Source organism: Saccostrea cucullata, unplaced genomic scaffold, assembly GCF_032062105.1.
Source record: "Saccostrea cucullata isolate Sc308-1 unplaced genomic scaffold, CSIRO_AGI_Scuc_v1 ctg359, whole genome shotgun sequence".
In the NCBI taxonomy this organism is placed as follows: Eukaryota; Metazoa; Mollusca; class Bivalvia; order Ostreida; family Ostreidae; genus Saccostrea; species Saccostrea cuccullata.
Window position 1 is genome coordinate 106,656 of NW_026935991.1, and position 26,280 is coordinate 132,935.

Consider the following 26,280-nt stretch of genomic DNA (forward strand, 5'->3'; position numbering starts at 1 on the left):
TTGGAAGACCTGGTCTCCAAAAACCAAATAGATATTGTCAATTAGAAACTCAAGCATCTTTTTGATGTCAACTTCAGAGTACTTGTGTGTACAATCAGAATGTTTTTTAACAAAATAATTTTGCAAATGACCAATGATAAGTTAAGTAAATCTACGAGTTCCATTTTTATTGAAAAAGCAACAGTCAATTATATCAAAGAGCCTGGACTTTAATTTATCACGGGGAATGTTTGTATATAAATTGAAAAAGTCGTAAGTCGTAAGTTTTTAAGCTATTAGTTTTGGTAAATCTTGTGGGTTTTTTTCAAATTGCCCTTGGAATTTTTAATTACTTAGTATCCACATCTGATTTACACCACTTCTTGAATATAATGTTTCACAGTACTTTAGAAGTTTCTCCTTCACTACTGTTAATATCTTAATGAGGAGTGGCCCCGTGGGGATCCGGGTTAGAATAGGTCCTCAGTACCCCCTTGCTTGTCGTAAAAGGCGACTAAATGGGGCGGTCCTTCGGATGAGACCGTATAAACCGAGGCACATGTCACGGCAGATGTGGCACGATAAAGATCCCTCCCTGCTCAAAGGCCGTAAGTGCCGAGCATAGGCCTAAATTTGCAGCCCTTTACCGGCAATGGTGACGTCTCCATATCAGTTAAATATTCTGGAGAGGGACGTTAAACACTATACAATCAATCAATCATTCTTAGTGAGGAGTGAAGAAAGAGGCTTGGTTGAACATTTACTGTAACCGGATGTATATCTTTATAAAGTTTCGGAATCCAATATAAATATGGTAGTTTAAATTCATTTTGGTTCTTTAGGATATTAAAAATATTTAGAACTGACATATGATTTTGAAGATTTTTTTCCTTAGAAAGGGAAGTATATGGTGTACAACTTGTAAAATTACAACTAGTTCTTCTAAAATACTCTATCTAATTCTTTTTTCACTTCTGGATTATTGAATACAGAAGGATAGATGGTTTACCTATTGCCCCTCAATCTTTTTATACGGAATTGTAACATGTTTCTGATATATTTAATCCATTCTGACAAAGTGTCAACGTCTTCTTTTTCATATCTGGTCCATCGCCTGTCGTAATCCTCTACTGAATCCAAAACTTGTATGAAATTCCGACGTCAGTTGAAGGATCGGGGTTCCCTATATTTAGGACCCTTTAAAATAAGAGATTTAAGGTTCTCATAATAACTATATTTACTTCACATGTAATAACGTGTCCAGCAGGACTGTAGGTATGGAGTGAAGAAGAACCTGAACACGATGAAAGATTATGTTTCAGAAAATCGATATCCAGGCCCTGTAAAGATTTCTTGTAATTAAAAAATTTGGAAGCAATTAGTCGATGTATATTTATAGCAAATACAAGGTGTAGTCCATAACTTGAAATATGGTGGAATACAAGACTGGATCCTTTTATGATTAAGAAAATTGCTGATATAATCCGTGTCAATTCCTTTGTTTGCATCTTGAAGTTTCAGAAAAAGACGGATAGTTTTAGCTGTGTGATTTAAAATATCCATCACAGATCCAAGGCTATATTCTGGTGTCGAGGAATAAAAAAATGAGCTAATGATAATGAGCAGGTAAATTAAAATGTTTGCGTAAAAGCTGCTGACCCCATTATTTATTTGAAATCGATGACCTAATATTCTTTTATTAACTAGTGATCCCTTGGTTTCACCAACATAAACAAGTCCACACAGGTTACATTCTATTACATAAACAAAATAAGATTTCCAGTTCAGATTTTCCCAAGTTTTGGTATAAAAACTCTGTCCAATAAGATTACTGGTAAAAAAAAAGTGGTTAGGGTTAGGGTTAGACTGATTCATGCATTTAGATTTATTGAGGTGTCCAGAAAAGGATTTGAAAACTATACTGGTAATTTGTAAACCGCTGTAAAGGAGAATGCCGATATTCTTTTTACATGATCTTGTTTGTCAATAAATTGCATTTACCTCGTTTTAGATATTGTTCATACGTAGAGCTTGTTATTGCGCATCGAATCCTGTGAGATATAAACTACATATGTGGGTGATATGATTAAGAAATCAATGTTATTAATGTTAACAGCATGTTAACAACCTTTTAATTAAAGAAATAGTTTAAGCTGAACAAGACTGAACAAGGAAGAAATTAATCCTTGTTTGCCATATAATGATCTCTTGACATTTTCACTAGTCAGTCAAAACCAAAAGAATCGTAACAGAAAATTGAAAGACAAAATTCGAACTGTCTATCGTTTTCTTTTCATGAAAACGGCGGTGATGGAAGAATTAGATAGATTACATGAGCAAACTTAGCTTTAAGGCTCCTACATGTAACAATGACGTCATTTTCGAAAGGCTCATTTAATTAACTGCATTTAAGAAAACCTTGGCTTTAATTCTACTTCTGTTACCATTTTTTTTTGTATACTTGCAGATTACTTTCTAAAGATGAAATACTTAAAAACTTTTAAAAGGCACCCAATGTGAAATCAATCTACCCTAGCTATACTGGATTTCTAAACTTCATAAAAACCTTTCAAACAGAGGTATATTTTATGAAAAAGACAATAATGGTGATTTAACAACCAAGCTCTATGATGAACTTGATGACATTAACTTTTCTATCATCAACTTCTCTTACTTATGCAGCAATATACCTTCATCACCTGCATATAGAGTTCTCAGATCTCAGTTGATTAAATACGCAAGAGCATGCTCTACTGTTGAACAATTTCAACAACGAGGTAAATTATTGACAAACAAGTTGATGAAACAAGAATTTCAGCAGGCTCGTTTAAAGTCATCATTTCGTAAGTTCTCTGGTCGATACAATGACCTTGTCAGCAAATACAATTTATTATTGCGTCAAATGCTGACTGACGTTTTTCATACTAATTGTTAGTCCATTATACACAAATTTGACGACGGATTTTCCCATTATTTTTCGATCATGACAATGAGCACACGGCGGGTGTGACCAGTCGGCAGGGAATGATCCCTCCTCCATTGCACCTGATCCCACCTCTGATGTTTTGGAGTTCTTTGTTTGCTCTGCCTCTATTTTGTACTGTTTTATGGACTTTTGATCTGAAATACTGTTCGTTATCGCCATATATTTATTCACGCTTCTAAAAATCCTAAATATACAAAATAATAATCCATTCTGGCGTCTCAATATGAGTAAAAAAATCTTGAAAAGGACATTAAACAAACAACAAACAAACGAAAAAAGTCCTAACAAACAAAAATACATATAATTTGCATTGTCCAGCATATGCCATATCGAACCCCAGGCTCTACGCCTTACAAAATTAAGAATGCTGTAAGAATGCTGTAAAGGAGAAAAATGTTTTAATCAGATGCGGATTCTAAAAAAAAAAAGTCCAAAAAACTTTTTGAAAATTAACAATTTTACAAGTACGACTTTTGTACATTCTATACTAACTCATGATAAATTAAAAACTAGGCTTTTTATTTTGAAAACACAGACAACTGCTCCTTCCATAAAATGTAACTTTGGAATATTCATATTTTGTGAAAGATTATCAATTTTGTAGATTCTATGGTCGTTAATGACCTCGGACTTTTGAATTTAAATACTGTTTGTTATCCCCATATATATATTAATTATATTTCAATGGAAGAACATAATAAAGGGTTCTTATATTACAAGTTAAGTAAAAAAAATTAATGGAAAAATCCTTAGTCAATTCAGTGTTAAATTATGGTCTAACAAATAGTATGAAAAACGTCAGTCAGCATTTTACTTCATGATTGATTGTATTTGTTGACAAGGTCATTGTCTTGTTTTGACCCTAGAACTTACAAAATGATCACTTTAAACTCTTGATATTCTTGTTTTATTTACTTGTTTGTCAGTAACTTAACTAGTTTTAGAAATTAATCATACGCAGAGCATGTATTTGGGTATATCAAATCAACTGAGAGATATACATGCCTTATGCAGGTAATAAGAGCATACTGCTGCAGTTCTAAGTAAGGGAATTTACTACGTTTAACATATAGTTTTGATGTTAGGTGACGTCTTTTATTTAAAGAAATATATGAACCATGAAACAGATGTGTCAGATTCTGTGGCATTTTACTTTAAAGCATCTTCCTTTCCCATTTTCCCTCTTGACCTTTTCACTGTTTATTCATATCACCAAGTTGTCTGTATAATATTGCACAGGTACATATGGACATGACCCCTCTCCCTAAAATATCAAACCCGGGTCTTATTTAAGAAATAAAGTCCGCGTTTTCGTGAATGTTGCAGAATAACCTCCGAGGTCGAGAAATGTTGTTTGAAAGATAAAAGCCGAGGCGCTAGCCGAGGCTTTCATATTTCAAACAACATTTCGAGACCGAGGAGGTTATTCTGCAGCATTCACGAAAACAAGGACTTTATTTCTATTCTTCCACGTATGGTACAAACGCTAAATTAAGGATAATCGTTTCCTCTATAGAGAAACGAATTAGGTCACCATGTCTCGATTACGCTGTTTCATTTAACACCAGAAGTAAAATTTGTTTGCTTACCTGTGTATAGAATGCAGACGATTTGAGCTTTCGTTACATTAAAAATAGCCTTTTTACAAATTACAAATATGTTCATAATATGTATTGATAAGTTAAAATGATTATACAATAACAAAATCATGTTCCTGTTTACTGCTAAAATCACGTTGTTTAATGTGTAGGGAGGTCCGTGGAATAGCCCACTTACAATGAAGCGTATTGAAGTGGTAAAATTTTCCGTTCGAATGGAACGTTTTGAGCTATCTTTAGAACGTTTATTGTCAACTTATGACACGCCCATTTCTTTAGAAATGGATAAAACGGTCAATGTGTTTATTCGAATACCTGTAGAACAGGTTTTCCATAAATATAATAGCCAATCAAATTGACGGTCTAAATAAACAACGAGTAAACACGTGTTCGACCGAAACACGTGTTGTGGAAACTTCAAAAGACATGATAAATTCAAAAATATGTACATATTCGTTGCAATTTGTGTTTTACAGAAGCGGGAGTCTCTAACTCTCTCTTCTAATTTTTTAAAGCTCTATTTCAGTGTAACTCATATTGCTTATCGCGAAGAATGGAGTGTCCTAAAACATTACGAGGAATATTTCTTTCTTGTTTCTAAAAATATGGGCGTGTCATTATGTTATAATTGACGTTCAAAACATGACTCAGAACGTTTCATCCAAACGGAAAATTTTACCACTTCAATGCGCTTCATTGTAGCTATAAAACCCGACATTCATCAGCAACTTGATGCAATTAACAGTGTTTATAATGCAAAAGACGACACATCGATGCGGTCTAAACAAGTATTTCATTCTACAGCCAAACATGCATTTGAATTGTTTTAATTTGATACGTGTTTCTGATCTGATAATTTTTTGATGACGTTCGTGATTTATTGGAGAATAATGTCCGGCGGTTTCCTTTGATGTTTTGAATAATCGTGGTAGAATGGATATTTCTTCACAAATTATATTTATTACACTTATTTATAAAGTATACCACAGGAAAATCGGGAAAAACTACCATGGAAAATACTCGTTCCATACATAGTGGGGTATTTCTTTTATGGAACGATTATTTTCCAGTTTTCCCCGATTTTTCCTGTGATATACTTAATAAATAAGTGTAATACGCCCCGAGGTTGATATTTTAGGGGGGGGGTGTCAATCCACATGTGCAAGTACCTGTGTAATATACCAGTAGATAGATTTAAAAGCTACCGAAACTGTCGAATTAGCTTTTGTTTAAACGCAATTTTGAAAAAAAAGGACTACACTGAATACGATATACTCTTTAACATTCTACACCAACATTCATCTCGGAACGTCTGCTCATGCTCTGAAAGTTTAATTTTTCTCTTATCTCCTGATGTCAAATAGCATACGGCGTTTGTGACCGTTCGGTAGAAGATGATCACTACTCCATGGCACCTGATCCTACCTCTGATGTTTTAGAGGTCCTTGTTTGCTCTGCTCCTGATTTGTATAATTTGAATGGGTTTTTGAGCTTGAATATTGTTTGTTATCTCCTTATATTTCAATCAATTTATGCTTGAATTGTTAAAATTGTCCATTACTTCTATAAATAATTTAATGATAACATTTTTAAACTGGGTAGTTTCTTTGTAAAGAATTTTGGTAAATTATAATTTCATTTTGATTGTCAAGCATTTCCTTTCTCGTTCAAAACATCACAGTCACTTCCAGTAACACTGTCTCGGGCTCATTATTCAAGTTTATCATTGGACTTATATCTACTTTCGTTTTGATGTTTGACTCATAAATGTGAAATAAATCCTTTGTTTCATTGGTGTACTCTAAAGGTTCTGTTCTGTTTTACGTGAGTAGAATGAGGGACTGAAATTAAACATTTATTCTGGGTATCACTTTTTTTTCTATGTATATAAAATTATCCAATTTTTTTTATAGAATTAAAAAGAATTAACATCTTATTAGGTTATGAAAGAAAACTGAAAGTTGTATTTTTATTTCAAAGGGCGTTGTTCTTGTTATGAAAAATTTACCATAAATCTTTTTTTAACTGGAGCAGGTGCTCTTGAATTTTACGAGTTACCAGAGAAATGTTTTATTAAGGGCTTTATTTCTAACTTACTGATGAAAAAATCAAGTTTTTGTGGCTTTACAACAGTTGATCACTAGATAAGCAATATATCCGTAGTTTATCCATTTTCAATTTCCAGGAATTGTGTTACCACTGTTACTAAGTATAGAATAATCTACGGAAATCAATATACACACATGGTGAATGATTTTTTTTTTTTTTACAGTTTTGTAAAATGTCCTTTAGTTGTGAATTTCGAGCCCCAGGATTGCCAAAGAAACTGGTTTATACAGCTGTGAAATTGTAATTCACATAAAATGTTTAATTACAATTATATGTAAACTAATTTTCGATTACAGATATGAGTATATAGTGTATGTTATCCTTGCTTCTTCCGGTGGTCTTTTAATCTACAGTGATGCTTGAGAAGAAATATTTCCGGAATGAACTATAGCCTTCTTTTCCTCCTTTTATTTTACAAGGTAAATAATTTTAAATGGCGTTAACTCTCTGCACATTGATAGCCATTTATTTTGTTGACCCTGTTCATATGTCAACTTCTGAGAATGACCGCTGTTAGTTATCTTTATATAACCTCTTTGTTTGGATATAAGCTGAGCACCGGGGCATGCAACTTATATTTCAACTAGGAAAGTACTTTAAAACAGGAAAATCTGCTCCCAAGAGATAAAGAATAAGCTATTTGATATTTCAGTTTAGTTTTATGAGTATACATCTTCGTACTTTTTTGCTTACCATCTAGGACTACATGTGGATTAACATTTTAACGCATTGAACTAGTCAAATTGCAATCTTGTTTTTTCATTGAAAGCTCACATATTTTCATTGTTTATTTACCTATCTTATAATGTTGTTACCCCGTGATCATGCCCTTGATGGATCCCTGATGAGGGAATCAAATTATTATTATTATGGACTTACAGATGCTGTCTTGTTCATATTACTATAGCCAAACGATCAGAGTTTTGAATCTTTTAAAAGTGGATGTAGCATCCCCTTTCCACCCCAACCCCCCACCCCGCCGATTCTCGCAAGGAGGACAAATTTTCTAGTCCGTGTACTAAACCACACTTTTAAATAATGTTCTTGTCTCGAAACTTTTTTTAAAAAGTTATGTTTACATCACAGGTGTTTATCTCTTATGGTGTGGAATGTCCAGGGAACTCTGACAAATATATATTGCGGGATGGAAAACTTTGTCAAAAAATCTACAACTGTGATCCAGGTAAACAACATTTTACTATTCATTTCTTAAGGCTTTTGACCATGTAGGCCTACCAGAAATGTTCAAGATGTATATTATGGTATAATTGATTTTTTTCCCCTCTCATTTCTTGCTATAATAATTGTATGGTATGAATGATTCCAAATTAATTCCATTGATCTGCGTACATGTACGCTTATTTTAGCTTCACATTCCTTCAAATAAGTAGATTTTTTGTTAAAGTAAATTTATTGTCATTTCAGTAGAGATAAACAATTAATTATACGAGTATGTTGTTTATATAACATCATATAAGAATTTTTCACTCAAAGTAAATTTCAGAGATTCATCCCTTCAGGTGACATCTAAACAGCTAGAAGGCATGATTTTGGCATTGAAGTAGAATGTATTTTTTTTAGATAATGTGAACTTTTCTGGTAATATAAAAGGAAAAAAATTCAATATCATGCATCAACTACTGACCAGAAGCACCCATTTCCTTTCATTTTTGAATATGTTCTTTGGTAAATATGCTAACGTTCTAGCCTTTCATTTGTCCCAGCTAATTTGTACCAATATAATTATGGAGACTTGGTTTTGGTGTCTGAATGGATGTTTCGCCTTATATGTATGGCCTTATCTGAAATTGTTTGCTGAAGGGCTGTCTGCGATTCTTAACTTGGTCTCTATACTTATTTCTTGCAGATGAAATTTCTGCTACAATACGCAAATTACTAATTTCTTTCAATCTTGAACTGGTTAGTTTTTTTCTTAACACTTCAATAGTTTCTTTTGTTGCCAACTCACTGTCCTTTCTTTCAAGAGGAGTCTAGCTTATTCAGACTAAAGGTACTAGGGCTGTTCAATAAATAATGTCCTCGGTGCTCGGAAAGAAACAAAAGACGATTTTCAATGATTTTGTCTTCATTTTTTTACTTATTATTCTCTTTTAATTACAACACATGTCCGTAACCTTTTTCATCCAATTTTTGATTGATTTTAGAACTCATTTTTGGGTATGACCCTTGGTATACTGGAAAATGGCAGATCCAATGATTTCCTGGACTTGTTTCTTTCTTATCAAAGGTGTTTTTTTTTCAAGTTTGGAAATAGAAATAAGTCAAAAGGTCAAAGATCTGGCGAATATTGTTAATGTGAAAAAATATTAACTATCTGTATCCCGAAAACCCGTTTACTCTTCAGGGCGTGCGGGTTTGGACGCTGTCAAGAAGAAATTTAATGTAGTGGATTCCTGATTCTGGGTCCTTCCTCTAGTAAACCTTTCGATTTATTTTTGCAAAAAAAATGTTTTCTAGCCTCATCTAGAAATTAAACTGTCTCCCCGAATACGAATTTGAACAACAATACCACTAATATTTAAGAACATTGCATATAAATCTGCCTTTGTGCTCTTGCAATTCTTTGCTCTCCCCAGAACTTCCCTGTTTTTGTTAAGTACATCTTATGGTAAATTTTATTTCGAGGATTTTAAGCAATAGATTCAAGTTTCATTATCTGTTTGAATATCCAAAAAAAACGTGAATAACTCCAATTACTGATATTTTAAAATAATTGTTAAGACATTCACACACGCTGTCGTTTTCACTCATTTTTCGAAATATAGGGTGAGCTTTGAGTACTAAGCTTTTTTACCGTCAAACGTTTCTTAAAAACAGTGTAAACTACCCTCGATGTGATGTCTATCAAACTTGCTATTTGTCTTAAAGTCAATCCTACATCATCAAGTATTTTTTTTGTTGAAATTTGGCAAACAATACATAAGTGTTATTTTTTCTTGGCAAGGACGGTACCCATTTTTGATCCCCATTGTATAATTTTTTATCATTGAAATCCACCTGCTCATTTTTCTATAAAACAGGTATTGGTTGCTGTAAATGTCACATATTTCAGTGAATATTTCTTTGGGATTTTTAACAAGTTTTGGAGCAGCTTTGATTAAGCTTTTATTTTCACTCTAGATTACCGATTCTTTACCATTCATTTATAATGCAGTGTCTCGAAAAGCCCTTGTTTCCCAGCTTCTCACAATGAAACTATGTGATGAAAAGTGGTCACATGAACTGTTATAAATTCATTAAAGATTCAGTTATGAGAAAAAGCCAATTTTAATATCATATGATATCTGTATTGTATGTCATACAGTTCAGGACATTATTTATTGAACAGCCCTCGTGTAACACTTGTGAGACTAAGACTATATAGAATTTACCAATGCCTTTACCTTAATGTTTCCCTCTTCTAATGATACTCCTGATTTTTTAGATGTGTTTCTGCGTAACAAGCTGTCTTCTTAATTGCCAGTTAGTGTTGATAATCATTTCTTTCTGATGACAAATTTAGACCATATAGACGCCAATGATTTAAATGGTTTAAATGATTGGGAGTTTCATTCGTATTCGTTCTGATAATCCAAGAAGTAGGGATGGAAATTCCAGTGCTGATGAATTGACATTAAAGATGAATTCAACTCTTGTCCTCGAAGAATAGCTTCTTGCAATTGCAATTTTCTTTCTTGTAAATGTCTATTAAACGATCTTTTTCTATAATCAAATTATGTATCAATGCTTGCTAAGCCTTGAAGAATCGCTCTATTGAAAACTGTTTCATTTTAGCAATCTGAACAGAACGCGGTCAACATGCCCATGTCTGGGGAATGTGCCCACACATTTTAGCAAAATACTAGTAGTTACAACATATATGCCGTCATCTATACAATAGTTATTCATGTAACAAATGCAATATCTTTTGAAGCTCTTTGTCTTCTACAGAATTTCCAAAATCCATGGCTCTAGTATAAGGTTCTGACCCCCAGTGTGGGACTGGGTTGGTCATTTATTGACTTAAACAATAAAATGCTTTCTTTATTTGTTATTACTGGAATTAACGGAAGCAGCTGTTGCAGAAAAAATACATAACCCGCGTAAGCGGGTTATGTAAATTGTTTTCTGCAATAGCTGCGACCGTTAATTCTAGTAATAACAAACAAAGAGAGACATTTTATTGTTTATATTATAATCATTTAAATTAGGAATAAAAAGATTAATTATTGTATTAATGATGCGAACGTCTTTTTATGTTTCATTGATGGAACAGCCACTGATCAAGAAATTTGTACAGGCGACATGCCTACTGTAGTTCATGCAGTGATTAACGCAATAGGTTTTCTTAAGAAATAAAGGAGAAAATATTCAGTGGATGTAAATATAATGCATTAAACTTTTGAAAATCTTTCACACTAAGATATCTAGAAGGTAAACTGTTTACATAATATGGTAATGATAGCCTTGTATTAAAAAATATTAAATAATATTACATTGCAGTCAAGCATTCTGAACTGAGATTCAGCGTTGGGACTGAATTGAAAATTACATTCTGTTTCAAAACTTTCTCTTCTAAGGAGATAAACAAAAAGAAATAACTGTTTGCTTTATTACAATAAAGTAATACTTTGACGAAAATTTTAACAGTTATAACACATGGGTACTTTTTAATGTAATATTCCGCTATCATCTGCATTTAGTGTTAACTGTTATGTCTCAAAACTAAGTTACTCGTTTCCATAAAGCATGTTCTAAGTACGACCAATACATAAAACCGAGTCAGACTCTTGAAATATAAGTTGATCTTACAGGTATAACGGATTTCTATAACCTCCTTTAATTCAGCAAATCATAAATTATTTGTCCTTATAATATTTTTTAACACACAAAAAACCTTAAGTTTATTTTTATTTCCATATTTCATTCCAATTGTAAGGCCATTGTTTTCATACTAAATGTTAATTCCACCTACCATATATATACAAAGGGATCACAGCAGTCGCTACCGGTCGTCAGGGAAAGACAGCTTCTTTTTTTCCGGGAGTTTCCTTGGTGTACGATTAGTTTGGTCAACTGGATTTTGGAGATTGATCACTTTGTGTATCTTTTCTCTAGTTTCATTAAAAATATCAGTTTTAATATGTGATCACATTTGCGACAACTTTTAGTCTTTAAAGCCATTTTGATTTACAAGTTACCCGCTGTTACAAATTATATATAGAAGAGAATTAAGAAGTTTTTTAAAGTTTGTTACATACACTGACATAGTGTACAGGAGTGAAAAAGGCGAGGTTAACGAACACTGATCGAACTAAAAATAGGGATGACGATTTTGTCCTTTTTTGGATATGTAAGTATGAGAAAAGTACTCGTAAAGATAATAAACCAACAGAATAACTGATTTCTCTCTCATATGTAGGTAATGAAATAATTGCCTGCAAAGATAATTGTTCACCAGAAGAGTGCCACCAATGTTCTATAGGAAAAGTTCAACCATTTCAAATACACTCCACTACCGAGCCAGAAACATACAGGAAATGTTTCATGCCCCTAAAAGAATGTAGGAATAGAGGTAAGTATTTATGCATCTTTGACTAAATGTTTATTTAAAGTGTGTAAGAGAACCTACTGGTTTTTGTTTGGGTGTGTGTATGAATTACTATACAAACAAGAGGCCCAGGGGCCACAGCGCTCACCTGAGCACATCAGCTAGGAAAAAACACATATCAGATCAGAACTGAAAGTTAATTTAAGTTGGGGGGGTTGAATTTTAACCCCCAAGGGGATCATAATTTGAACAAACTAGAATCTACATTACCTGAGGATGATTCCATACAAATATTACTAATCCTGGCTTTGAAGTACTTGAAAAGAAGATTTAAAAAGGTTTCCCTATATATTTCTATGTAAAACTTTGGTCGGCCATTTTGGCCACACCCTTACCCCGGGGTCATGACTTGAACAAACTTGAATCTACACTACCTGAGGATAATTTCACATGAGTTTCATCTTTCCTGTTTCAATGGTTCTTGAGAAGAAGATTTTTTAAGATTTTTCCTATATATTTTTTAAGATTTTTCCTATATATTCCTATGTAAAACTTTGATCGGCCATTTTGGCCCCACCCTACCCCCGGGGGTCATGATTTGAACAAACTTGAATCTACACTACCTGAGGATAATTTCACATGAGTTTCATCTTTCCTGTCTCAATGGTTTTTGAGAAGAAGATTTTTAAAAATTTTCCTATATATTCCTTTTTAAAACTTTGATCGGCCATTTTGGCCCCGCCCTACCCCCGGGGGTCATGACTTAAACAAACTTGAATCTACTCTACCTGAGGATGATTCCACATGAGTTTCATCTTTCCTGGCCCAGTGGTTCTTGAGAAGAAGATTTTTAAAGATTTTTTTTAAAAATGCCAATAATTTTTCTCTAAATTCATGATTCATCTTTCTGGCCCAGTGGTTCTTGAGAAGAAGGTTTTTAAAGATTCTTCCTATATATTCCTATGTAAAACTTTGTGGCCCTACCCCCGGGGGTCATTTGAACAAACTTGAATCTCCCCTGAGGATGATTCATCTTTCCTGGCCCAGTGGTTCTTGAGGAGAAGATTTTTTTAAAATGCCAATAATTTTTCCAAGTTTGGTTGAACTTGAATCCCCTTCACCCAAGGATACTTTGTGCCAAGTTTGGTTGAAATTGGCCCAGTGGTTCTTGAGAAGAAGATGAAAATGTGAAAAGTTTACGACAACGACAACGACGACAGACGACGGACAAATTTTGATCAGAAAAGCTCACTTGAGCCTTCGGCTCAGGTGAGCTAAAAACACTGATGCTTTGGGATGGCAGTCCATGTTGTATATGGCGAGGGTTAAATTTCCTGAATGCCGGTGACACATCAGGGAGAAGAGATCAAAATGGTACCAAATGAAGGCTGTATTACCTCAAGGAAAATACATGTGAAATATAAAAGCATAAGCACAAATAATTCAAAAGTTATGACCAATGTTAATTTTTTCTTAACTCTAGCGTAAAGGTTAAAAAATATTGATACCAAAGGAATTACCTTGTCTCAAAAATACACCTTAAAAATATGAAAGCTTTAACTCTAACGGTTCAAAATTTGGGCCTCTGTTGGTTAAAAATCTATAAAAGTAGGTACGTCAAACTCCAAGATCTGGGTCAATTTTTTTTCTTATTGTTAAATTTGATAAATTTCAGCTAAATAATGGGTTTTAAAGTTTTTTAAAAAAATTGAACATTACTTCATTGTGCGCAAAACCGAGTCAATTTTACCTGATTTTTTTTGAAATATGAAACAATTGAGGAGAAATTGAGCTTTCAAGTTTCAAAGATTAACTAAGACAAATTTTTAAAATGATACAAGTATACATGTAATATTACATTTTACCTGTAATGTATTAATAGGGTTAATATTTTATACATCAGAGCAAATTTCTTTCAGAGCTGGTCCCCATTCGAAATGGAACTGCTACCCCTGGATGTTCCAAGGCGGATGCGTGTCAGTGCGACTTAGCCAATTGTTGGTTTGGCCGCAATCCATGTAGCTGCAATAAATACAAGCAGTGTCTCGAAGATGAATATCTAGTTCCTGTTAATGATGGAGAGTCTGCAAGTTAGTAGTCTACCTAATAGTCAACATTTTTTGGAAAAGACTTACACAAAAATATGATTTTAAATTGTTTTGGTTATCAGGTTGTAAGAAGTGTCCAAAAGGCACAAGGAAAAGAGAGACAGGCTGTGGGCCGTGCCAACTGATTGATTCACTTAACCAGAGTATGACGACCGCTTCGCCAGCTATTGCTATTTCTGGTTTGCTTGACTTTTCTTTCGTATCATCTGTTCCATGTTTAACAATAAATTTCGACATATCTTGAATTTGTATTGTTTTTATTCAGTTACCTCTGAAATATCCAGTTTGCCTTCCAACGTTAGTAATACTGCAGACACTTCTAGGAGTTTGCATGTACTATGGACAGCGTAAGATATACTAGTATACATTCAACCTGTTTTCCAAACAAAAATATAGTTATCAAGATAATAGTCCAGTCGATCGATTTTCGTATTTTTCAACATATTGAAAATTTAAATAACTTAAAAATTGAATTTTTTCCTCTTAAGTAGCTTGATTTAAATAAAAGGATTTAATAGACTACTCACATGCATCCTTTATTCTAGAATTAGCGTTGGATTGACCGTTGTTATTATTGTTGTGTTGGTTCTAGTCATCTATTTAAGAAGAAAATGCCGTTTTAGTGGTAAGTCAGCTATTATGATAAGAATTACCTATTTATAGATATTTTCTGTTTAATATGGATTTTTTAATGGTATGTCCTTCTCCTGAATTGTTAATCCATTTATTTACAAGGCACACCTAAACAAAGAAACATTAGTGATGAGGAAAACCTTAATGGCGCGGAAGACAATCAAAAAGACGATGACACGGAACATGTTATTCCGATCGAAAGGTGAATTTTTAAAATGACACTTTTTTTTATGACAATTATTTTTTTCTTCAAAATTAATCTTACGTGAATTGTGATCCATTGATCCATATAATTATTTGTTCAACATCATCTGACTGCATTTTTGATTACATGACTTTGACTTTTTTGCAGCTAACAAGCATCTTTTAGTGTGTAATTCTTTATTTCCTTTGTTGTCCCAGGCCACTTATCGTGTGTGCTTCTACAGAAGAAGACTTGACCGGTAACACTCCAAAGTCACCAATTGTTTCTGAAACCGAGCAACCAGTGGCGTTCCATCCATGTGATCCGCGAGCATTACGACAACGACATTTTAACGATCGGGATTCGTCGATGGAAGATGATTCATACACCACTAATTATCCGGAAACAACAGGTCCCGAGTATTAAAATGTCTGAGCTACTTTTTTTTTTTATCTCACACAATCTTCCAAATTTAAATTTTAATTCAAAAAATGTTATATCCAGTACACAGACTGCATGACAAAAGTACATTGTGCTCATGGAGATGACGAAAGTTTTTAATTTTTATGATTTGCTAATCAAGTGTTTGACTCATATCGTAGTTCAGCAAATCTAATGCCTTTGATTTTAGACATATTTTACTCAGATATATCTATTTAAAATGTATTCTAAATATACTTATCACCAGTTTTTAATTTTCCTGTTATAGAAAGCTCTGAAGAGACGAATTTCTCAAATCAACAATCTTATACGGAAACTCCACTAGTGGATACTATCGAAAGAAGTGAAGGTACATTGTGTCCTCTACACAAATTTGATTTTTTCAATTACGATGTGTATATGACAATAAATTTTACTGAAAAATTCTTTTTGTAGAGGACAATTGTATTGCTAAAGATAAGGGGCAATGTATCAGATGCTTATCTTCTTTAAACTGGTAAAAAAAAATTACTAAACTCGAAATGGTCTTTGCAGGTGTTGACTACTTATTGAATAAATTAAACGTGGACAATAGTGAAGTAAAACAACCAGTGCAATGTGAGGAAGAGGCATTAAGTTCACAGACTTCACAGAAACTTCCACACAGTGATTTCACTCATCAGAAGGAGATGTGTGATTGGGGTTTACAGAGTTTAACTGAGGAAAAGTTGTTGTGCTCTACTCAGATTTCGGACAAGACTCACCTTAAACATCACATTGACTCTCTCCTTGAAGATACTCAACAGAAGGAGAAAACCTCTTGACGTTAGAGGAGGATGTGTTTCTATTAGAAGATAGAATTCTAATTTTATAACTTTTTCTAAACCATTATGTTTTTCCATTCACTATAGTTTGTTAATATTATCGCCAACAGTGGTCTAGTCTAGTTAAACTCTGCGATATGTAAATCACATATTCCAAATGGACACATCTTCCTGTAACGAAAAAGATAAAAATAACAATTTGAAGTCTGATGAAGAACATAGGCAAGCAGTGTCTGAATTTTCATTTGGATTTTTAATACTGTACTATGTTTATTAAATTTGTATTTGATACATGAAAGGGTTTATACTTAGTAATCACGTGCGTACAAAATATATTTAGGACAATACTTCAATTGAAATCTTGCGCCCAGGATCATGAAAAAGACAAAACGGAAAGGATTTTCTTTTTGGACTGCCTATAAACTTCTAAATAATTTCAGCACCATAGTTAATTTTTGACTTTAAATGCCTAAACTGCTTTATTATCCCGGAGACTCAAGGCAGAAACTTTTAACTTACTTGAAGATCAACCATGGGATGCAATGCGTTTAAGTCAGAATTGGTTTTGCACATAATCAACGATAAATACGTGTCTCGTGTATATAATTAGCTTTCAAACCCAGAAGGAATCCTCTTTGGCTCGGTTTAGGACCATAATGAAAGGAATCATTGGACATTTATTAATTTTGTCAAGTTTCAGGAAAATGATTCGAGTTATCATTGTGAAAAAGTCTGGCCATTGTTCTTAGATAAAGAATAATTGTCATTACCACAGAAACATTCTTCTTCTTGCAGAAACTTGATATTAATAACGATATTACTTATTTATATGTCAAGTATGTTTAAATAAATTCCATTTCTATAAATTGGTGAATTTACTTTTCTTTATTTTTGTAGAAGTGTTACATAATGTCATCTTTTTTCTCTAAGTACAGAGCTTCAAAGCAGCAGATTGTTTAACAAGTTGATTTAAAGCAAGTTGTATGTCTGCTAAATGACACTTTTAAACTCGTTTTGAAATTTTGGAATAAGAATAAGATTAATATATTTTTTTAATTACTTCATGTAATAATTTATAAACGGTAGTGTAATAAAAGGTTATAAATCAAATGTTGAAAAATGTTTTCCTTGAGTTGTTTCATTTGGATGATGTAGTTCTTGCAGTTCTTCCAACAATCTGTTAGAGTTCCTATGGGTACCGACTGCGCCCCGTTATTAGCAGACCTATTTTTGTATTCATATCAAGCAGAATTTGTCCAAAATCTTATGCGTGAAACGAAGAAAACACTTGTGGCCTTCAATTCGACAATTAGATATACATGTATCGACGACGTATTGTCAATTAACAATGCTAATTTCCATTCTTATGTCTATGCGACATATCCTGGTGATCTTGAGATAAAACATACCAAATAGTCTGACACATACGTTTCACACTGGATATTTTACTTTGACTGGTCAGCTCACTCCTCCATGGCACCTGATCCCACCTCTGATGTTTTTGAGGTCCGTGTTTGCTCTGCTGTTATTATACCCCACGCAACTAGTTGCGTGAGGTATAATGTTTTTGACCCGTCCGTCAGAGTGTCAGAGTGTCAGTCAGTCAGTCCTTTTTTTGTCAGCGCAACTCCTCATAAACTGCTGCACAGAATTTTGTCAAACTTTGCAGGTATTTAGAACACAATGTGTAGATGTGCATAATACCAGGAAATTCCGATTCCTTTACTTTTTCCGGGAATTTCCGCACTTTTTAACATTTGTCCATACCTTGAATATAGAGATGAACAGTTTGTCAGCGCAACTCCTCATAAACTGCTGCACAGAATTTCGTCAAACTTTGTCGGTATTTAGGACACAATGTGTAGATGTGCACATTACCAAGAAATTCCGATTCCCTTATTTTTTCCGGGAATTTCCGCACTTTTTAACTTAGGCCTTTGGCCATACCTTGAATATAGAGATGAACAGTTTGTCAGCGCAACTCCTCATAAACCGCTGCACAGAATTTCGTCAAACTTTGCAGGTATTTAGGACACAATGTTTAGATGTGCATATTACCAGGAAATTCAGATTCCTTTTTTTTCCGGGAATTTCCGCACTTTTTAACTTAGGCATTTGGCCATACCTTGAATATAGAGATGAACAGTTTGTCAGCGCAACTCCTCATAAACCGCTGCACAGAATTTCGTCAAACTTTGCAGGTATTTAGGACACAATGTGAAGATGTGCATATTACCAGGAAATTCCGATTCCATCATTTTTTCCGGGAATTTCCGCACTAAAAACTTAGGCCTTTGGCCATACCTTGAATATAGAGATGAACAGATTGTCAGCGCAACTCCTCATAAACCGCTGCACAGAATTTCGTCAAACTTTGCAGGTATTTAGGACACAATGTGAAGATGTGCATATTACCAGGAAATTCCGATTCCATCATTTTTTCCGGGAATTTCCGCACTAAAAACTTAGGCCTTTGGCCATACCTTGAATATAGAGATGAATAGTTTGTCAGCGCAACTCCTCATAAACCACGGCACAGAATTTCGTCAAACTTTGCAGATGTTTAGGACACAATGTGTAGATGTGCATATTACCAGGAAATTCCGATTCCATTATTTTCTCTTAGAATTTCCACACTTTTCAACTTAGATTTTTGGCCATACCTTAAATATAGAGATGAGTATTTTGTCAGCGCAACTTCTCATAAGAAGAAAGTACGGTATGAACAAAAATCCGCCCAGTCCCAAAATCTTATTAAATTGTTCTAGAAACATGTCGAGAGTGACCACTTCCTATGTCATTTTAATTTTTGTTATTATCTCAAACCATTTCTTCAAGAGACCTCTTCAAATATAGGTAGTTTTCGTAAGAAAATAACGCTATGATGTTATGACGTCGTCAACTTGGCGTTATCGAATTTCAACGTTTTAACGTTTCAACTTTTTAATCCCGATACAGCGCCAAAAAAGAAAATAATTTTGAAGTGAACAAAAAAAATTATAGCTTACTCATCTGTTCCATTTATGAACTACTCTTAAAATGTGGAGCGAGTTCGCTGAATATAAAAATTAATTTTCTTTACTGGAAATATTGTTGGTCATTGATTTTGCTACTTTTTGCGAGAAAACGATTCATCAAGAAAGTCAATGGAACATTTATAGCTTGAATTAGTCTACAATTCCAATCTTTTTTGCTCACGGTGAAATCTTCAAGTTCCGAAGAACAATATATCTTTCTTTTATTCACTTTGATTTTGTGTGTGTGAGGGAGGGTGTGTGTGTGTGTACAGTATAAGATAAACACGAGGACATACACCACAGATATACGACATTGTTCGTGTATAATTATGATGGTTCTAAATGAAGACGGCTATCTTAATTTAATTTTTGTTGATAACATGTATATAAATAAACCTAAGACAATTTTTAAATCGGCTTTTTTCTTTATGAGAAAACACATGTATGTATATATACAAGAACATTTTTTTTACTATCTATACAAAAAAAGAACATCAGGATATTCAAACACGAAAATCTTATTTCGTTTGTGAGAGGGGTGTGTGTGTGTGTGGGGGGGGGGGGGTTTAGATTCGAACTCCAGCACCAAATTTTTTTTCCGAACACCAACACTTTCCCCAATTATTTAAGCCTGTACTGCAACATGTCTGTGGAAAGTGGGGAGGGGGGCTTAACCTACGCAGCAGTGTCCGATGTCTTTACTAAGTCTATCTTTGGGGGAAAAAAAGTGGGGCCCGCCCGGTTCCGACGCCTATATGGATCTCTTTAAAAGTATGCAAAACATTCAAAAGAGTCTTTTTTGTTTAATAATTAGCATTGTAAATTCCCCCTCTGATAAGTTGTGTGAAATCATTAATCCACCCTTTATAATTTTATGACATATGACATTGACGTTTCAGCATTATTGAATCACACGTTATGCACATTCTTTAATTGCAGACTTATGAGTCATCATGTTTATTAACTGCAGATCTGTAACTCTCCGAAAAATATATATTGATAGACCGGAGAGCTACAGTGCCACCCATTGAAAAAAACTGTATATTTATTGCGCACCAAAAAGTGCGCTCGGTTGTCGATTTATTTCTCCATGTTTTTAAAACCGTAATCTCAAAATATTACTAACCGTGTGTTCTTAGCATATTCTTTTACTCTGTCCACAACAAAATATTCCTCATAATTGTTGTTAATAGTCCTCCTGACCCTGATATTGTAATCATCGAACATTTCGCTTATTACGCTTATGGTTTCAAAGATAATTCGGACCAATATTCGTCGTTCAGATGTCAACTACGAGAGAATTTGATAGAGGAGAGAGGAATTTTTTGAAATCTTCCCTATTTTTGCAAATGAGGTAAGAATTTGGAAGAATTAATCAAGAACCGAGAGCACTTTTTTTTTGCGCAATAAATACACAGTTTTTTCGATGGGTGGCACTGTAGCTCTCCGGTCTATCAATATATATATATTTTTTTTTTTTCGGAGAGCTACAGATCTGCAGCTACAAGTTTATAAAATGCAAGTATATCTAACCTTGCAATTGGTATTTTTAACGACTTGCGTTTAATTTTTATTTCAGATCTTTGTTATGCTCCGAAATTCGGAGCAAAAACGACATCTGATTTTAATCAGATTCCCTTGATGGCAAATAAGGACGGTCTTTGCACGAAAAATTCGCAAGAGGTTAAACATCGATATATCATTAGTACTTTATTATTAAAATGCGGGATAAACATTCTTCCGAGTTATATAACACTTGTAAATAAATCTCTTTTTTGTATAATTCTGATTTGAAACATAAGTTGTCATTTTAATTTGATTTAATTGAGGATGTAAATTCAAACTAAATTTTTAAACAATATAAAGGATATCTGAGCTAAAAAAAAACGCGATTAAGTGTAGATTAAGATGATACTTGCTATCTGCGTGCAAATTAATTTTTTTCATGAATTTGAACTTTGATATTCCCAAGTTTCTGTGGGTTAAATTGACGTTAAACTGCATCTTATATTTTTTATCCGATCCGGAAATGAATGTATATATACATGTATTATTGTTTTAAATCTCGAATATCTATGAAACCTGATTGATTTATATTATTGTGTAAATTACAGGAATTCAGATCTTTATTTAAAGCTACAAAAAAAATAGAAAGATCTTTTTAATTTTATTTTGTCTGTACGCCATTTATGACTTTAAAACAAGGATTCTCAGGATTTAATGAATATGTTCTTTGCGAACACTGCATCTAAATCTAACATTTTTTCACAGCACTTATTTCAATGAATGTAAACATGAAAATATACCTTTACAAGATGTCGATGATGAAAACTTTCTTAATGGATACGGGTTAATAATAACTAAGTTTATTAAACATTTACTTTTTTATATCAAAGGGAGCAGTGAGTCGGAAATGTGTTACAGCTCTTTTCCCCAGACACAAAAAAAAATTTATGAAAATTGGGACTGATCAGAAGTGGCAATATATCAATAAGGGCCGCCACGCTTACCATTTTTTACTTTGCAAGGAACCGATAAAAATGACCCCCACCATTTTTTTTTACAATAATTTCATCGAATCCCACACATCCAACCTCCCCCCCCCCCCCCAAAAAAAAAATGTGTTTAAATTTTCTTGTTAACTTACGTCGCTTCCTAACTCCGTCGTCTTTTGATGTTTCGGGATCCCTGACAGAAAATTAATTACAATCATTTTTACCAGGTGAAATATAGGCCTTTTTTCGTTAATTCATCGTGGGATATAAACATCTCTTAAAATATAGACTGGTGCATTCAAAAGTTTATCGAGATGGCACAATAAGCAACAAATATAGAGCGTGAAATTAAATATAAACATTTTCAAGTATCGTTTTTTATATTTTCAGTCTGGCCGCTGGAAGGATATATTATGTATCCGTATAGGCCTACTATCCGTATGTCGGTGCCGTATATATGTACGTATACATGTGCGTTTATATCAGAATGCAACCATGTATGGCCTTGGAATATTGATAAATATGAACAAATTTTGCAAAGAATTATTTTGTTTTATATAGGCTAGTGTTTTGAATAAAAAAAATAAATTATAAGAAATTCAAACGAGATCTATTGTGACGTCATCTTTGCGTTATTACGTAATTTATTCACATCTGCTGATGGTAGCTTTGAACTCTCTCATTTCCAAAATAAAATTATACCGTTGGCATAAAAAAAGAAGCCCGTTTTCTTCTTCTGTGCTAATTAATACGATTATTCAATTGATCTTTTTTTATTTAGCGTTTTCTTTGGCTCTTTATCCTTATCGGAAATATTTGACAGATCTATGCAAGTTAGGCCTACACATCACAGGGCCATTGTCATCTGCCTTATTATCCTTGCATATTTTCCAGTTTGTATGCTATTTTTTGACAAATACACTGACATGGAAAATAAATATATTGCCGATGCATGAAGTATTTCTTTATTAACATTTTTTTAATGAATTATGGTAACATAATTTCACATAAATAAAATTACACCTCTCAATGAACTTTCAATCCCCCACCGGAAATAGTAATATAAAGTCAAAATAAACATACTGCACATTCCTCGAGCAAAATCTTATCCCTGTTTTCATACGTCTTTCATCAAAATGTTTTGAAATATATGTGTTTAATTTTGCTCGAGGAATGTGCAGTATGTCAATTTTAGAAATATCTGTTGAAAAAAGTGGAAAAAATAGCAATTTCCGGAAAAAACGGATCTTTAAACGTGGTGTATACGTTTAAATAACGGAGTGTGGAAATTTTGCTTTGCATATTTAAAAACTACCAATCTTCTAGTACATGTACATAGTTTTTATAATTTGGCAAACCTGTTTATTAAATTACAGAAAATACTGGGCCTCCGTATAGTAACTAACGTACTTAATTCTTTGCTGCACAGATTTTCGTCAAACTTTGGAGATATTTAGGACACAGTGTGTAGATGTGCATATTACCAGGAAATTCCGATTCCTTTATTTTTCTGGGAATTTCGGCACTTTACAACTTAGATTTTTGGGGATATCTTGAATATAGTGATGAACAGTTTGTCAGCGCAACTCCTCATAAACCGCTGCACAGAATTTCATCAAACTTTGCAGATATTTAGGACACAATTTGTAGATGTGCATATTACCGGGAAATTTCGATTCTTTCATTTTTTCCGGGATTTTCAGCACTTTGAGTTTTGGGGGAGCGTGGGGTATGTGAGCTTGCTCACTTTTTCTTTCATTCTGTATTGCTTTATGGACGAGTCAAAATTAGGTCTTAATCGAGTTGGGTATGGACGAACTCTAGCATCGGGCCTCCAAGTACAGTAAGTATAATATACATAGCTTTTACGATCCTTTGGGTGAGACCGTATAAACCGAGGTCTCCGTGTCGCAGTAGATGCTGCCACAAAAAAAGCTCCAACACTGCTCAATGAGTGCCGAGCATAAGTCAAAATTTGCAGCTTTCAACCGGCAAGTGATGGCTTACCCATAATAGTGAAAATTCTCGTCAGGGACATTAAACAACAAACGAACAATACATAGTTTTTTGTTGTTCAATAGAATAAACAATTGTTGTTGAACAGAGTAAAAACTTGCTGAGTAAATTGATGGACAGGTATGTCTCTTTGATTGAATGAACATGACAGAGTTACTAAATAACTATTATGAACATGGTTTTGATGCGGAATAAACAGATCCTGAGGCATTTACACCTAACATGTATCAATACTTATATTACAGTCAATAGGAATGTCTTTATCCTGCTTCAAAGGGAATGAGAAAAAAGTACATTGATCATCGGTAAAATATTAGACGCAAAATAATTATTGATATAAAAGAATTTTGTAGATGAATGCCCGAATATAAACCATTAAAAATATTTTAATTCACAAATGTTAATTTGTTCAGTGATAGAATTATCATGTATATGTAAAAAATATAAAAACATTGTTAAAATAAATATACGAGGGCTGTTCAATAAATAATGTCCTCGATGCTGAGAAAGAAGCAAACGACGCTTTTCAATGATTTAGTCTTCATGATTTTACTTATTAATCTCTTTTAATTCATTTTTATCCAATTTCTGATTGTTTTTAGAACTCATTTTTGGGTATGACCCTTAGTATACTGGAAAATGGCAAATCCAATGATTTTCTGGACTTGTTTTTTCCTTCTGAAAGGAGTTTTTTCAAGTTTGGAAATAGAAACAAGTCAAAAGGTCAAAAATCTGGCAAATATTGTTAATGTAAAATAAACATTAACTTTCTGTCTATCTCGAAAACCCCTTTACTCTTCAGGGTATGCGGGTTTGGACGCTGCCATGAAGAAATTCAATGTAGTGGATTCCTGATTCTGGGTCCTTGCTCTAATAAACCTTTCGATCTTTTAGCAAAAAAATTGCCTTCTAGACTCCAACAGATATTAAACTGTCTCCCCAAATACGAATTTGAACAACAATACTACTAATATTAAAGAAAATTGCATATAAATCCGTCTTTGTGCTCTTGTTTACCTTTGCTTTTGTCAGACCTTCGCAGTTTTTATCAAGTACATCTTATAGTAAATTTTGTTTTGATGATTTTAAGCAATAGATTCATATTCCAATATCTGTTTAAATATAAAACAAACGTGGATAACTACAATTGCTGATATTTTAAAATAATTGTGAAGACTTTCGTACACGTTGTCGTTTTCACTCATTTTTCAAAATATAGGGTGACCTTTGAGTATCAAGCTTTTTTACTGTCAAATGTTTCTTAAAAACAGTGTAAATAACTCCCGATATGATGTCTATCAAATTTGTTATGTATCTTAAAGTTAATCTTTCATCATCAAATATTATTTGTTGAAATTTGGCAAACAGTACATAAGTTGTTACAATTTTTGTTGGCAAGGAGGGTACCCATTTTTGATGCCCATTATATAATTTTTTATCATTGAAATCCAACTGCTCATTTGTCTATAAAACAGGCATCGGTTGCTGTAAATGACACATATTTCAATGAATATTTCTTTGGGATTTTTAACAAGTTTTACAGCAGCTTTAATGTAGCCTTTATTTTCACTCTAGTTTACTGATTCTTTACTATTCATTTATAATGCAGTGTCTCGAAAAGCCCTTGTTTCCCACATTTGCTTCTTTTTCTTTCTTTTTGCTTCTCACGATGAAACTATGTGAGGAAAAGTGGTCACATAAACTGTTATAAATTCAGTAAAGATTCAATAATGAGAGAAAGTCAAGTTTAATGTCATATGATATCTGTATTGTATGTCATACAGTTCAGGACATTATTTATTAAACAGCCCTCGTACAGGCCGCTTACATCAACTGCAAAAATTCGAATTACTAGAAGACTTTTCTACCAATAGAGGACGGGTAGCAGTTGCTTTTATATATTCTCGGGATCTAAAACTATCAAACATATTTAATTCCGCTTGAACATCAACAAATGTTAACTTTTAAATCCTCCTTATCTATATAATACACATCGAGTGTTTTAAAGCGGTTTAATACCTCTTTCATTAAAAAAAAGATATTCAGAGTTTACAGTGTACTTTTAATTTACTCCTAAATAGGTTAGGGGTTTATTTTAAATTTTAATGCTTTATTAAGGTATTTATTATTTAAAATCCTCATATAAACTAAATTAGACCTTTACCACAAAAGTAACCCATAGTAGGAAAGACCCCAAAAGTCCAAGCATTGTCATTAATGTACTAGGGTAATAGATAAAACTAGACTGTAATCTGTCTTGATATTGGCCCTTTGATACCATGTTATTCATTAAATATTCTTCTTAAATAGCTTGGGATCCCCCCTTTTGAATAATGTTTATTTCCTGTCTTATATTGGAA

At 33.3% G+C, this 26,280-nt stretch overlaps 1 protein-coding gene across 2 annotated transcripts; it reads left to right on the plus strand.

The window, feature by feature from the left end:
* Positions 1-6,265: 6,265 nt before the first annotated feature.
* On the plus strand, positions 6,266-17,448 carry LOC134244460 (uncharacterized). Of its 2 annotated transcripts, none has more exons than XM_062726731.1 (12): positions 6,266-6,387; positions 6,969-7,091; positions 7,759-7,855; positions 12,095-12,247; positions 14,143-14,313; positions 14,394-14,474; positions 14,597-14,678; positions 14,877-14,956; positions 15,067-15,166; positions 15,367-15,560; positions 15,858-15,938; positions 16,124-17,448. In XM_062726731.1, the coding sequence occupies exons 2-12, from the start codon at positions 7,053-7,055 to the stop codon at positions 16,390-16,392; spliced, it is 1,347 nt and encodes a 448-aa protein (XP_062582715.1). In that variant the 5' UTR covers positions 6,266-6,387; positions 6,969-7,052; the 3' UTR covers positions 16,393-17,448. The 2 variants fall into 2 exon arrangements, with proteins under 2 accessions (XP_062582715.1, XP_062582714.1); XM_062726730.1 differs by having other exon boundaries at positions 6,267-6,387; positions 14,394-14,510.
* Positions 17,449-26,280: the final 8,832 nt, after the last annotated feature.

Bases quoted from the DNA above. Each gene is read 5' to 3' on its own strand.
- LOC134244460 (XM_062726730.1), top strand. From the start codon at position 7,053: ATGAACTATAGCCTTCTTTTCCTCCTTTTATTTTACAAG. The intron at 14,314-14,393 runs GTTAGTAGTCTA...TTTGGTTATCAG, and splicing joins TAATGATGGAGAGTCTGCAA to GTTGTAAGAAGTGTCCAAAA. The intron at 15,939-16,123 runs GTACATTGTGTC...TGGTCTTTGCAG, and splicing joins TACTATCGAAAGAAGTGAAG to GTGTTGACTACTTATTGAAT.